The 14,129-nt window shown below is 48.0% G+C and overlaps 1 protein-coding gene across 1 annotated transcript in view; it reads left to right on the forward strand.

Moving 5' to 3' along the window:
* KDM5B (lysine demethylase 5B) overlaps window positions 1-11,507 on the forward strand; it is a 54,891-nt gene extending 43,384 nt beyond the window's left edge. The window contains exons 20-27 of the mRNA XM_033080074.2: window positions 626-764; window positions 2,372-2,551; window positions 3,414-3,572; window positions 5,162-5,647; window positions 7,543-7,654; window positions 8,952-9,106; window positions 9,751-10,080; window positions 10,646-11,507. Of these exons, the coding sequence (XP_032935965.1) occupies window positions 626-764; window positions 2,372-2,551; window positions 3,414-3,572; window positions 5,162-5,647; window positions 7,543-7,654; window positions 8,952-9,106; window positions 9,751-10,080; window positions 10,646-10,783 (1,699 nt within the window). The 3' untranslated portion in view covers window positions 10,784-11,507. The remainder of the gene's footprint in view (window positions 1-625; window positions 765-2,371; window positions 2,552-3,413; window positions 3,573-5,161; window positions 5,648-7,542; window positions 7,655-8,951; window positions 9,107-9,750; window positions 10,081-10,645) is intronic.
* The last annotated feature ends 2,622 nt before the right edge of the window (window positions 11,508-14,129 follow it).

The raw sequence follows: 14,129 nt of genomic DNA on the forward strand, positions 1-14,129 counted from the left end.
TGCATCCTTACTAAGAAAAATTTTCTTGTGGTTTTTTACCTTCTGATTTGTAAAGTAAAATGGGAGAGCACATTGTACTTAGAAATTAGGAACATGGCACAGACTTAGGTGCCAGGTTTCTTCCCTCAAGATTCTTTTCAAATTTTGTCATACTTGGAGTATTGGAACATTTCTTACCTACTACTAACCACAGTGTTTTAAGACAACTTCATATAGCACATTACTGACTAAGTTTGGGTTTAACATTCAATAGGGAGCTATGCTGTGTTTGTGCACTTCTAAAATCTCAGAATCAAACTGGGAAATACAGAAAAGCCAGTTTCAGGCTTTTAACCTTTTAATGCAGAATCTCTCAGCTGGTGCTGGTCTGAGGTTTGATGGATGTTTATCATCCAAAAGTTAATGAAAGGTAAATCTCCCTTAAGTCCAGATTTCTAGTAGAAGTGTAGAGTAAGCAAACACATTTCCAAATCTCCCAGCTTCAGACTCCCAGCTCTGCTGGGTGCAGCCAGTACTGAATGTAACATCATCAGTTGGTGTGGCCCTCTGATTGCAATAACCCACATGAGTGGAAGAGCCCCTGCTGTAAGCAGCATCTCACATCTGGGCTGTTGTGTTCCCCCAGGCCCCGGCAGTCCCTAAGCAGCCTGGCAGCAGCAGTGAAGGAGCTGGAGGAGATCCCAGCCTACCTGCCAAACGGAGCAGCGCTGAAGGATGCAGTGCAGAAGGCCAAGGACTGGCTGCAGGAGGTGGAGGCTCTGCAGGTATGTGAGCCTGGCTACTGGGGAGGGACAGTGACCCTGCTCATGTCACCAGAGCCATCCCACACCCCATGCATGCTCCAGGGCTCCAGTGTCACTCTGATCCAGAGCACCCAGTCTGGGACATTAAGGTCACTTTTGTTCAGTTGCTCAGTAACAACTCCCTGTTAATCACATTTTTGTGTGGCACAGAGGTACAGAGTGGTGATACAAAAGTAGTTCTTGGCTCAGCCTTGCAAGTGCTCGAAGCAGATGTCGGTGGGACTGCCCAGATCAGACAGGGTGCGATAGCCCTGATTTCACATTTTGGTATAGATTGCCAAATATTTTCATTTGTCCTCTTTTTTTTTCTTTAACATGAGCTCTAATCTAACTTAGAGGCTTTGACCTAAACTGGGCTTTTAATAAAAACTTCTTTCGAGCCTTTTTTAAAAAACTAATTTTCCTGGATTTAAATATTTTGAAGGAATAATAGTCATGTAATACTAACTTTCATTTGAGGGCTGTCTTGAGAGAACTTGAGTGAATTTTTTTCTTTGAATTAGCTAATTTCTTGGTCTGGACTCTGAAATTTTGCCTTCTGAATATGGAAAACTAGTTCTGTCTGTGTCAAGAATTTTTACTTCTGTTCTGTAAAGGATTTGTTAAATGCCTGCAGTCACTGTGACTTGCGGGAAGTTCTTGGCATCAGAACCTTGAAGTTGTTAGAGGTGTTGGGGTTGTTTGTTGAATAGTTCTCCAGTCCCACATCAACTGCCTGTTCTAGAAATTACCTCTGGAATTACCTCTTGTGCTACTTTACTCTGTGTATGTGGTACCTGCATTGCCTGAGGTATGGGGTGCCAAGGGAATGGCTGGAGCTTGCTCCTGGCACACAGGATACTGGAGGTGGTTCTCATTCTTGGCCTGGCACAACCTGGGTTAAACTTGTCTTCTGGTGCTGTAGCTCCATACAGTACCTGAAAGGAGGCTGGAGCCAGGAGAATCGGTTTCCTCCTAGGGAACAAGGGACAGGATGAGAGGAAACTGCCTCAAGTTGCACCTGGGGAGATTCAGGTTGGATGTTGGGGAAAATTTCTTCGCTGAAAGAAGCAGTCAGGCCCTGGCACACCCTGCCCATGGTAGAGTGACCATCCTTGGAGGGTTTTAAAAAGTATGTGGATGTGACACTTGGGGACATGGTTTAGTGGTGGCTTTGGCAATGCCGGGTTAATGGCTGAAACTGATCTTGGAGATCTTTTTTCGATGTTAATAACTGTATGATTTAATTATTTCAGAATTATTTTGATTTTCTGCTGTGAATGCAGTGTGAGACTGGGAGGCTGCTTATGTTGTTAGTCTCTGGTTTTGTTGTGTTTTCTTTTTAAAGGGTCATTTGGCAAGTGTATTCTTGCTTCCCAGCACCCAAATGTGTTGTTAGTTTTGTGTGGTAGTCAATGACGAAGTGTATGAGCAGCACAAATGTTGGACTGATAGAGCAGGTCACTGAGCTGTCTGAGCATTAGATTCATTTTTACAAGTTCTGTCCTGAATTCCTCGAGTGGCTGCTGTGACTTGGGCAGTGCTGTGTCTTGGGTGCATCCAGCATCTCCTCATTTCCACACCGGCAGGTTGGGGGCCGTGTGCCCGTGCTGGACACGCTGGCAGAGCTCGTCACGAGAGGTCGATCCATCCCCGTGCACCTGGATTACCTGCCCAGGCTGGAGGCCCTGGTGACTGAAGTGCAGGCATGGAAGGAGTGTGCAGCAAACACGTTCCTGTGTGAGAACTCTCCGTATTCCCTTCTGGAGGTGAGAGGCGTGGATTGGAGATCAGCCCGGTCAGTCATGCACAGGGACTCAATGTGCACCCAGGAAGGAGCAGTGAATATTGAATACATTTGCAGAATTGCTTTAAGATTACATTAACTATTTTAATAACAACTTTTGTTAGTGACCTATACTTCTAATAATAGTTTTAAACTTCTAAAATGTTTAAGATTTAGCTATGTTTATTCTTGATCAGTGGCTGACAAGAGCAGGCAGTGCCAGTGTCTACCATTTTCCTTATGAATATGGGAATACTGACAGATTCTGATTAACTCCAGTGCATCAGGCCGAGCTGCAGGTGAGCAGGTTCCTACTGTTCCATCCTCCTCAGGTTCAGGTATACCAGGGTGAAGCTGGGGCTGTGTTTGCTGCCCCTCTGGAGCTGCGGCTGTGTCACACCTGCAGTCCTTAAGCAATGTACACTCTGCCCAGCACTGAGGCCCTCTGAACCCCCTCCTGTCAGGGCAGCTTCTGGAATCTCTATTCTTTCCCAGGGTTTGCAGTTTCAGTCCTGTGAAGGCTGTTCAGCACATCAGTTCTCTCTCTCTCTCTCTCTCTCTCTCTCTCTCTCTCTCTCTCTCTCCCCCGCCACCCCAACAGTCTGGGTGAAGCACAACATTTGTTTGGGTTTGGCCATTTTACAAAACTGAAGTTCCAAATTTCCAGGCCTCCCTACCTTCCAGATAACCTCATCCTCACCCCTCAGATCTTTGATGGAATAACTGCAGGAACCCTAGTTCTCATTAGTTGCCTAATTAGTGGCTGCATCCAGGTAGGAAGGTGTGTTAGGAACAGTGCAGGTGTAACACTGCTGCAGGTGGAACACTGCTGTTCTGTCCCTCAGGTGTTGTGTCCCTGGTGTGACATCGGGATGCTCAGTCTGAAGAGGAAGCAGAAGAAGCTGAAGGAGCCAGTGCCAAGTGGCAAGAAGAAAAGCACTAAGCTGGAGACACTGAGTGACCTGGAGCGGGCGCTCTCTGAAAGCAAGGACACTGCATCTGCGGTATGTGGTCAGATCCTTCCTAACTAGAATTTCTTCTGAGTTCTTTGAATCCTTGTTTTTGTTTGCCTCCTGTGCAGGAGTGTGGCTTGACCCTATTCTTGCCCTGCTACTCTGCAGGATTTCTGGGACTGCACTTCCCTGTGTTTGCTTCAGACTTCCCAAAATTGCTTTCTGTGGAAACGTGATGCTTTGTGCATTAAGCAGCCTCACATTTTGCTAAGCAATGCCTGTAGCTGAGCAAAGCACAGGAAAACAAAAAATGGAGACCTGTTTTCCCCTGCCATACCTAAACCTTATTAAAAATGGGATAGGGTTTACCCAAGTGTGATCCTTTCAAAGAACACAATAATCCAGCACCATTTATAATTAAAACAAACACTCTAAATTATTAAAGAAAACCTCATGCATTATGGAGTCATTGAAACATTGCTCTGGGTGGAGCAGGCTCAGTTGCTGGTGGGGAAGGGCTTCATTCCAGCAGACCTAGTGCAGAGCCTCCACCTGGGCTGGTAATGATGTCCTGTGGCTAGTGGGACACAACAGGGACTCATTGGGTGGGGCTTGAATGTAATTAATTTATTATGGGACATTTAAGTTTTAACTTATGGCAACTACTTGAAACTTATACTTTCAGTGCTTTGATGTTGGCCTCTTTTGTTTGAACCCCAGAGCTGGAGCAGTGTCCCTGTCGTGTCCCTGTCATGGTGCTGTGGGGACAGGTTGGGCCCTGGGTCACACTCAGCCCTCTGTGACTCCAGCATCACTGGCTAAGGAGACCCAGGGCACTCCCAGGGGCTCAACCCAGGATAGGGAAGTCATTCAGGGTTGCTTCTGACACACGAGGGGAACCAGAACCTTCCCACACTCCCAGCACAACTCAGCACCTGTGTGCACATTGGAATGTGCTGTGCCCCAGTGCCATGTGTGCCTAGGATGGACACAGCTGTCTCATTTTTCCAGAGCTGAATTTAGTCCAGGAATTGTGCTTGAAAACCATGGTGTAAGAAATAACAATTTTGTATGTATTTATAAACCCTCCTTGGAATGTTTATATACATTATAAAATGCACAGAATTAATTAGTTGCAGGTGGTTTGAACAGCCTTTATGGAACTGAAATATATTGCTGTCTTTATAGGAGCTAATGCTAAAGATTCCTGAAAATAGGGATTTGTAGGAGCAGAGAGGGTGAACAGCACATCCAGGGTACACCTGAACTTCACCCACTGTTCACAATCCCCAGAGCAAGCTCATAGGTCAGGGCATGGCCCTGAGCACTGGGCAGCATGTACAAAGTGAGGGTCAGAGGTAAATTTGCATTTGTGAAAACTGTCCAGGAAGTTTTTCTGAGTATCCAGAGTCAGGCTGTTGACTCATGAGAAAATGGAAGGAAATTGAATCACGTAACTGCACATTCCCACTGCTGCCCCTCCAATACCTTTTGCTACCCCACTGCACGTCTCCATTCTTGCTTCATTCCAACGTTTAAAGTCCTGAAGACTGGCATGTCTGAAGGGTGGCGGGGCAGAGGGCACGCTGTTTGTAACAAGCAGCGTTCCCTTGGAGATGCCGTCCTTTGCCTCCTTGCAGATGGCCACGCTGGAGGAGGCCCGGCTGAGGGAGATGGAGGCGCTGCGTGCCCTGCGAGCAGCCAATGAGGTGAAGGCGCTGTCGAGCGAGGAGGACGCCGAGCTCAAGGTGTGTCTGTGCCAGAAGGAGCCGGCTGCTCCCATGATCCAGTGTGAGCTGTGCAGGGGCTTCTTCCACACTGGCTGTGTGCCGGTGCCCGGGCCCGTGCCGGGGCCGTGCGTGTGGCTGTGCCCGCACTGCCACCGCTCCCAGAAGCCGCCTCTGGAGAAGATCCTGCCGCTGCTGGCGTCCCTGCAGCGCATCCGCGTCCGGCTGCCCGAGGGGGATGCCCTGCGCTACATGATCGAGAGAACTGTGAACTGGCAGCACAGAGCACAACAAATGTTGTATTCAGGGAATCTAAAACGCATCCAGGACAAAGTTGGCTCAGGATTACTGTACAGCAGGTGGCAAGCCTCGGCGGGCCAGCTGCCAGAGACAAACAAGGTGAGGCTGGGCCAGGGCTGGGCTTCCTGGCGCTGGGGGACGGGGTCGGTGAGGACAGGGAGTGACACTGCTCTGGGATTGGCTCTGCTGTAGCTCCTACTAATCCTGACAAGGCAGAGGGTTTGTTCCTGGTTCACAGCTGTCAGGAGCTAGATCCTGCTGTGCCCCTCTGCCAGGATGTGTGTGTGCCCCAGCAGACTCGTGTTCCCTTCTGCTGAAGTCCAGGAACAATTCCTCCCAAAGAACCTCTTTTCCCCTCTCCTCTTCCAGCTCCTGTGTTCTGCTATGATGCCACTAATGACAGAACTGCTGAGTTATTGTTTCTGGAGTGCTTACTATTCAGTTGTCTTTACATTCTGCTCCTACAAGTATTCAAATAGAGTTTTAAATGTTGAGAATTACTGAGAGAGGCAGAAACTGTCCTGTGCATTACCAGCTTGGCTCTAGATAAGGTTATTTTCAACTAAGTGTCTTCATCCTTTGCTGCATCTTCTCACTCCCACTGGACCTCCCAAGCTAAATATTCTGCTCCTATTGCTGGGTTTAGCCACAGCAGCTGTTTCAGGTGGGGTAGTGAGAGAGTTGTTTTTTTTCAGTGAAGATCTTTCAGCAAAAAGCGCATGTAAAGAAGGAAATGAGGTAAAGAATTTTCCTGAGATAACAATACAAAAAAAATTCCAGAAATCAAAGCTCTGTGCTGTATAATGAACATGAAACACCCCCAGATTGAATGTACTCTGTTGCTTTTGCATTTTGAAACACCTTAGTTTTACTAACCCAATCCAGTTACAGTTAGACTGTGTTTCTGTTTTTGTTTTCACTTATGTTAAAACATAAGCCATGCCACACATGCCTGACAGGCTATTGCAGCTGCTTCTCATTCACCCAGCTGTGACAATGGCTTGTGGACCAAATTTTTCAAGCAGGCAAGTGTAGATACAAAAATTAAAATACCTTTAGGTATTTATGAGAATTTTTCTGGTCATTTAGGTCTGAAAGTATCATTTTACTAGGTCAGCTAGTGTAGTTGAAAAGAACTGGCCAAGAGTTTGGAAATAGAAGTTGATGTTTTGGCCAGAAATTGAAACAGTCAGTTTAGTTTTATTTGTATGATGGTAATAGCTCAGTGTGGAACTGTGAGATTCCTCCCATCCAGAGCAGTGTAACCATTTTTGAGGGGTCTGGACCTTAAGTCAGTAAACCTCCCAAACCTCAGTAAACCTGAGCTAGTCCAGGTCCTTGAGACTACATTTCCCAATTCAGAGGTCCCTGGGAAGCTCAGTGGAAGAGCATCTGACCAGGTCCTTCTGCCTGGGTCCCTCAGTGAGCCAGGGACTCTTCTGAGCCAGACCCTCAGCACACCTCGGCACAGGTGTGAGCTGGAGCTTCAGTCTCCATGGATTTGAGGTGGTTTTCTGGTGAATCCAGTGTCTCACCATGGACAAGGCTGTCTTGTCCTGTCCCAGTTCTGTTTTCTCTGTCACCTGGGCTAATTCAACACTCACTTCCCCACAAGAAGCTCTTCAGTAACCACTGGGGTTGGGCTGTTTTGACACTGGCCAAAGTGAGGCATGTGGGTGAGTTTGAAAAATTCCCTTGAGACGAGCAGTGGGAATTGAGGAGAGCCATATTCTGAAAGGGACCCAGGCACTTGGGTCAGTGAGGCAGAGGATGTTGTGGAAGGTTCCTGGTGAGATGCCCCTGGCAGTGTCAGGAGGTGTGTGGTTTCTGTTGGTGTTTCCATGCCTGGGCAGGGCAGGGCTGCAGTCTTTTAGACCAGGGAAGTGAGATACAAGATTTTAATAGCTGTAAGAGAAACAAGTGTTGACCCTATCACAGTTATTCTGCATTTCAAACTCCATGTTTAGTGAAAATACCTGTGTTTTGTTTTCTAGGTGTCACAGACAATTGGAGCAATGTCATTCTCCATGCCTCATGACTGGGATAACAGAACCATGTATTCGCATTCTCCATTCTCTACAGGACAGCACTGCATCCCACTTCATGGTTTGTAATCTTCACTTTGATTTTGGGGGTTTCCCCCTGCCCCTTCCTTTTTTTCTCCCATGTTTGGTGGGGCAGGGAGGGTGTCCTGAGATGGTTGAGCAGGCGTGTGACTGCATAGCACAGGTGTCCAGCTTTGGCAGAGGGGTGCTTTGATCAAAGATAGAAATTTCCCATGTGTAATGAAAATGTGTGGCACAATGGGATGAGGAATCAGGAGAGCTGGAATCTCCCTTCCCAGGAAAACAGCTCCCCCAGGCTGTGCCCCAACCGAGCTGCAGAAGGGGAAAGGAAAGGGGAGGGGCCACTGGAAGTGCAGGAGATGGATGAGATCAGCCAGGATGTGGTGCTGGAAGCCATGGGATACTTAATGCACGGGACACGAGTCCATGTGAGCTTCGCTGCAGCACAACTGTCCAGCTGTCAGAGACTGGAGCTGCCCCAACCCCTGTGGGGCTGCTCTGCTGGGGTCACTCAGCACAGGCTCTGGACCATCCTCACCTCACACTCAGTGGGTTGGACTAACAGACAAACTGTGAATTGCATCATTTTATGACTGTGACAGAAATTATTTATCATTTCTTCCCTCTTCATGCATAATGCTCCAGGGACACAAGTCTCTAGACTTACCTTCGTGTCTGTGCAGCTCAGTCCATACTGGTGTTATAAAAGCCATTTCAGTGGAATATTACAGTTCACATCAAATAAGGCAGTGTTTGTGTCACTAGGTTTATTTTTCATATTTATGTTGTAGTGTATTAATAAGCTGTTATTTATACAAAGATTTTGGCCTTTCCAGCCAGGACTGTTTCAGAGCCCTGCAGGAGCTTTGGAGCCAGTAGCAGCAGTGGGTAGTGACCATAGAGCAGGACTTTGTCACCAGGCTCATCCTCTCAGCCTTCCTTCCTCTCCTCTCTTGGCTCCCTGTACAGATCTCACTCAGTTTGTTCATCTTACCCACTCATTGGGTAGTGAGGGGATTGTTGCACTCCTGTAGCTCCTGAAGCAGGAGAATTTGCCAGGAATGATGGCAATGCCTTATCCTTGAACCAGCAGGAAATGGGAGCATGACAGGGTGCTGAGCCACAGTGCAGGAACTTCTGTGCAAGCCTTTATCTTTCCTTTTAGCCCTGCTGTTAAAAAGGAGCAGTCAAGAGGGAGCAAATAAGAACTAACTCATACAGTTGCCGATCTTTCACAATTTTTTATTGTGCTACCAGAGATTTTTCATTATGTGTGCAGTCCTTGTCAGTGCTGGCACTGAAGAATTCCTGCTATGTCTCCTTGTCTTTCATACTAGCCATTAGCCCTGAGCTGGATGAGCTGATGATGGAAGCCCAGCTGCTGCAGGTTTCTTTGCCTGAGATCCAGGAGCTGTACCAAGCCCTGTTCACGAAGCAGAGCCCTGCCCTGCAGCCTGAGCAGAGATCACCCAGTGCAGCCACAAGTGAGAAGGCAAGTGTCCGACTGCAGCCCTGAGCTGGGGCACGCTGGGGAAAGGGCTCTGCCTCAGCCCTTGGGCTTTACAGGGGTCTGTGTGTGTGGCTACACTTCCTTGTGCAGGAGGAGTCAGGAAGTCAATAAGAAATTAATTTCAAAATATTGAATACAATTTGTGGCCTAATACATTTTTGAAATTTAGATACATGTTTATTGTCAGTCTCTGTACTTTAAATACGTCTGTCCTAATTTCATAGAATTGCAGAATCCCAGCCTGGTTTGAGTTGGAAGGGACCTTAAAGCTCATTTTGTGCCCGCCCTTGCCATGGACAGGGACACCTTCCACTAGACCAGATTGTTCCAAGTCCCATCCTAACCTTGAACACTTGACTCTTGTTCTGTGTCGAGGCTTGCCAAGGGAGCGGCTGTGGAAGCTGCAGGCTCAGAGACAGGAAATGAGGATGGTTTTCACTCTGAGTTCTGTCCCTGGGGCCTGACCCTGCCTTTGGCTCCTTTTACACATCTCATGCTACTGAAAATGCAGCACTGTCAAACACTGCATTTGTACTTGAACCTATTCCTAAAATTAGGGTATGGAATAGCAGGATAATGGATGTTTGCTGCATACTTCCAACCTTGCCAAAACGTCTTTCCCATAGAATGAGTGTTGCCGAGGGAAAAAGGATGGGATGAGTTACATGGAGAGAAAACTGAAGCGGCGTTTTGAGAGAGAGAGCTTCTGTGGTGAGAAAAGAGCGAGAGTAAAAAAGATGAGAACACCCAAAAAGAAGAAACTGAAACCGAGTCACTCAAAGGATCAGTGCAGTAACAAACTGGAGAGAGAGCGGGAGCGGCTGCTGGAGCTGCAGCGTTCCAGCGACAGCCAGTTGCTGCCCTCAGACACGTCGTCGTTCTCGGAGCAGGAGGACTCCGAGGATGAGGATGCCATCTGCCCAGCTGTGAACTGCCTCCAGCCCGAGGGGGATGAGGTCAGGAGGGGCAGACGCACCACGGCGTTCTGAGTGCTGGGATCTGGGGCAGGGAGCTGCCCTGGGACTGTTTAACTGCACAAAGGCTGTTCATGAGGGGAGCAGGAGGCCCTGGCTGACCCAGGGCTGGTGTCTGTGCAGCTGAGATGGGCGGGTCCGATGCCAGCTGTCCTGGGGCAGCCAGGTGGCATCAGAACATCTGTGTGCCATGGGAGGGGGCAGGTGGGGTCGTGCAGACGCTGTGTCCATGGCTGCTCTTGGGATACAGGTGTGCATGGGCTCTGTGGGTGGGGGCAGTGCCTGGGGCTCTCCTCAGGCCCATCCACCCTGGAAATGGAGAAAGAGAGACATTGAGTCTCTGATAGGTGGGAAAACAGTGGGAAGATAAGGGGGGGTGTACCCTGCCCACAGCCCCGGAGAGCAGAGAGCACAGTGAATATCCAGCACCAGACAGCTGTGGAACAGGACATTTCTCATGTAAATAGACCAGGAGCCCCAGGATGACCCAGGAGTGCAGGGGACTTTGCCTGGCCCTGCTCTGACCCCTGTATCTGCTTTTCACCAGGTCGATTGGGTCCAGTGTGATGGCAGCTGCAACCAGTGGTTCCACCAGGTGTGTGTGGGCATCTCCCCAGAGATGGCAGAGAAGGAGGATTACATCTGCACCAGCTGCGCCGGCAAGGACGCCCTGTACCGGAAGTAAAACCCCCATAAACCCTTCAGGACTGGAGGAAAGAAGGTTCCCAGTTTTCCAGTTAAGCCACAGGGGCTGGTTTAAGAACCAGATTGCAAATGGTGCTACTTCTATCCTTATGGGATCATTTTCCAGAACTCAAAACAATTTTTGACACTTTTGTATTTTCCCTTGATCTGTTTGTGGTTGTTGAGGTTTGAGATGCTGACTGTTTGCAGGGGTTTCCACCGATTGGGAAGGCATTTGACACATGCACCTTTATTGTACAGCATTCAGTTACCTCTGGGATTTACCGGCATATTTAATTCAGCTTGGTTTGGGTGCAAAAACAAAAAAAAACCCCTGCACCATGAATTTTCCAATAATCCTCTTTTGAGGAAATCCCTGTTTACTCTGTTAACTCTTTGGAGACTTTAGTTTTTTTCCACTTTGTTTTTCGTAGACTAGATTTATTTATCTGAGCAATAACTTCTATGTCTGGTTTCAGTGACTGGAATGACAACTGAACAGCGTGTTGCTTCTAGCATTGGTTGATGTACAGACAGCAAATGTTAGAGCCTAGTGTCACTGAGGGCCCTGTGATGTAGAAGACAGGAAAAAAAAAATCTGTAAAGTAATTGCCACAGCTGTATTTTGGCTTTCTCCTTTTTTGGGTAGCTTGTATCAAATGTTGCAGTTTATATTGTGGAATAAACCCCTGGTTATGTTATAAAATTAAATGTTGGTGTTTTTAGAGAGTTTGAAATGCAGTTTTATTTCTCTGAATCCACACTGCATTGCTGGGTTCCCTTAGCCAAGAAATAATCACCTTCCAAAGAAGCAATGCAGAAGCTGTGGTTGTTCTTGTCTGTTCAGGTTTGGAAGGAAGAGGAAGGTCAAAATATTACACCAAGAAGAAAAAATCCCAAAACTTTTCTAAGATCTTTGCAAAAGCTTTTCCAAAGCTGAAATTATTTGCAGGTCGAGTGCATGAAGAATTGAAGGTACAATTGGGACTTGACAGGGGCAGGAATAGTGGGTTCACACAGGAGGCAAAGGTGTGGGGCAGCTTCTCCTGCCAGTCCTGCCCAGCTGCAGCAAAGGAGAGACCTTCCCTCACAGCTGGTGGCCTCAGTAACCTTCTCTGTGGCCCCCAGGGAGCTGGCTCTGCACAGCCCAGTCTGGTGGCCACAGCAAGCTCTGGGTGGACTCCCTTCAGCTACTTCCACCTGCATTTAGCCCAGAAGCCAGGGAACTAAGGAGGTTTCTGGTTCTCCCAGAGACTGTTCAGGGCCTGTAGCTGGGGCACTGCAGGTGTGGCAGGACAGTGCTACCAGAGGAGACTGGAGCTCTGAGCAGCACAGCTCAGGTGTTCAGGCCCTCAAGGCACTTCCCACATGGGGCTGCACCCAAAATCCCTTGGAGAGCAATCGCTGCTGCAGAACACAGCTGGAAGTGACCCAGTGACAGGGATGTGCCTCCAGGGCCTGCCAGAGGTGGAACTTCTGGAGTCCAGGGAGAAGGGAGGGCTGGAGATCTTTGTCTCAGAGCACTCTCCATGACAGCTTGTCCTCACCAGAACCGTGGTGGGCCTGGTGTTCCCTCCACTTGTCACCGGGAGGAATTTGCTGGTAAGTTTTTTTCCCTGTTGGTTTTACCTCTTTTACCATGGAAAGAAGTGCACAGTCGGTGGGGTAGGGCAGAGCCTTGGAGCATCTCTGGCTGATGGTGACATGGAGGGTCTGTGGGTGGGATTAGAATTGTGCAGGAATTTGCTCCCACAGGCGTTTGGTAAGGTTGTTTCTTTTTTTAAACATTAATTTTTGACTGTTGAAAGAATCTTCAGCCTAGCCCAAGTGATCTGTCTGAAAGTGCTGGGGTGGGGGAGAGCCTTGAGCCTGTGTGCATGAGCTGTGTCTAGGCTTCCATGGTATAACTGGTCCTTTTTTTTTTAAGTACTAGAAGGATGCTTTGAGGAATGGGATTTTTTCCTCTTTTTACTTGGAAGAATCTTTTTGCAATGTTAGATAACAGTCTCAGCTGGGGAAAAACACTGCTCTGTAATAATTTCCTTTCAGAGGGGACAGACAGACAAGCTGGAGCTGGCACAGTATCTGATGCAACTGAATCATTACAGATGTTTCTCTGTGTTGCCTTTATTTTTTTCCATTGAAGAAGTGGCTGTTTATCCAGAGGAAATGGAATGCAGTTAAGCTCAGCATGGTGATTCCATACAGGACCAGCCATTGTCAGTTTGAGGACTCGGGGGGTCAGAGGAGACTTCTGGGCTCCCAACAGCAGCATTTATTATCAGGATTTTTGACTGCAGTAGAATTGGAGTGCAACCTTTTGGAAATGGCCACATTGTTGCTTGAAATTTTTCAAGAAATGGAACCCCCAGTCCATGGATGAGCTGTGCCTGCAGCCCAGGACTGCTGAAGGATTGGTGTGCTGGAGCTGTGATCTGTGGACAGTGGCTGGAGGCTGGAAGAGGTGACAGTGCTTGCCATGCCACAGACCTTTCCCTTGGGTTTCATCCCCATGTGGATGCCCAGACTTGATGAAATCAGGGTTTTACTTCTGTCAAACAAAACAAGAGAGAGATTTGTTCACTTTGGGGTGGGCTCTGCTGTGGTGCCCTTTGCACATTCCTCATCCTCAGGGAGGATGATGAGGGCAGAACATGCTCAGAGTCTGGATGAGCTGCCCCTTTCACCCCTCCTTTTGTGCACCCTTGATTTCCAAAGGCTAAGCCAGAACAGGAAAAAAGGTCTCTCTCACCTCATTCTGCTGCTTTGCTTTGTTTTATTTATTTTTATAATGTAGCAGCCAAGTACATCAAACCTCCCTGGAGGTTTGCTCAGATCCTAGTTCTTTATTTCATAAGAATAGTTTATGGTTTCTACATTGATTTAATAATAACACAGGACAAAAATTAAATTAAGTAACCCTATCTGTGGATTTGAGGCTGACAACTCTGGTTTAAAGCCTGCCTGTACTGTGTGCCAAGACCCTAAGATTGTACCTGTTGTGCCACCTTAAGTCCACGGGATGTGCCCTGTATTGTGTCACATCCCAGAAGCATCAGAACAGCCTAATGTGGTTACACAGCACCAATGACTCACCCAAGGAAGAGGCAGGGCTTTGATTCCACCTATTGAGTTGCTACAAAGGTGCTCCAAGGAGTGTAGCCCCTCTGCTCTGGAGCCAGGCTGGGAGGGCTGGGGGTGCTCACCTGAGGAAGATTCTGGGGAGATCTTAGAGCCCCTTCTGGTGCCTAAAGGGACTCCAGGAGAGCTGGAGAGTGACTTGGCACAAGGGCCTGGAGGGACAGGACACAGGGATTGGCTTTCCACTGACAGAAGGCAAGGATAGA

Source organism: Catharus ustulatus, chromosome 25, assembly GCF_009819885.2.
Source record: "Catharus ustulatus isolate bCatUst1 chromosome 25, bCatUst1.pri.v2, whole genome shotgun sequence".
Classification (NCBI taxonomy): Eukaryota; Metazoa; Chordata; class Aves; order Passeriformes; family Turdidae; genus Catharus; species Catharus ustulatus.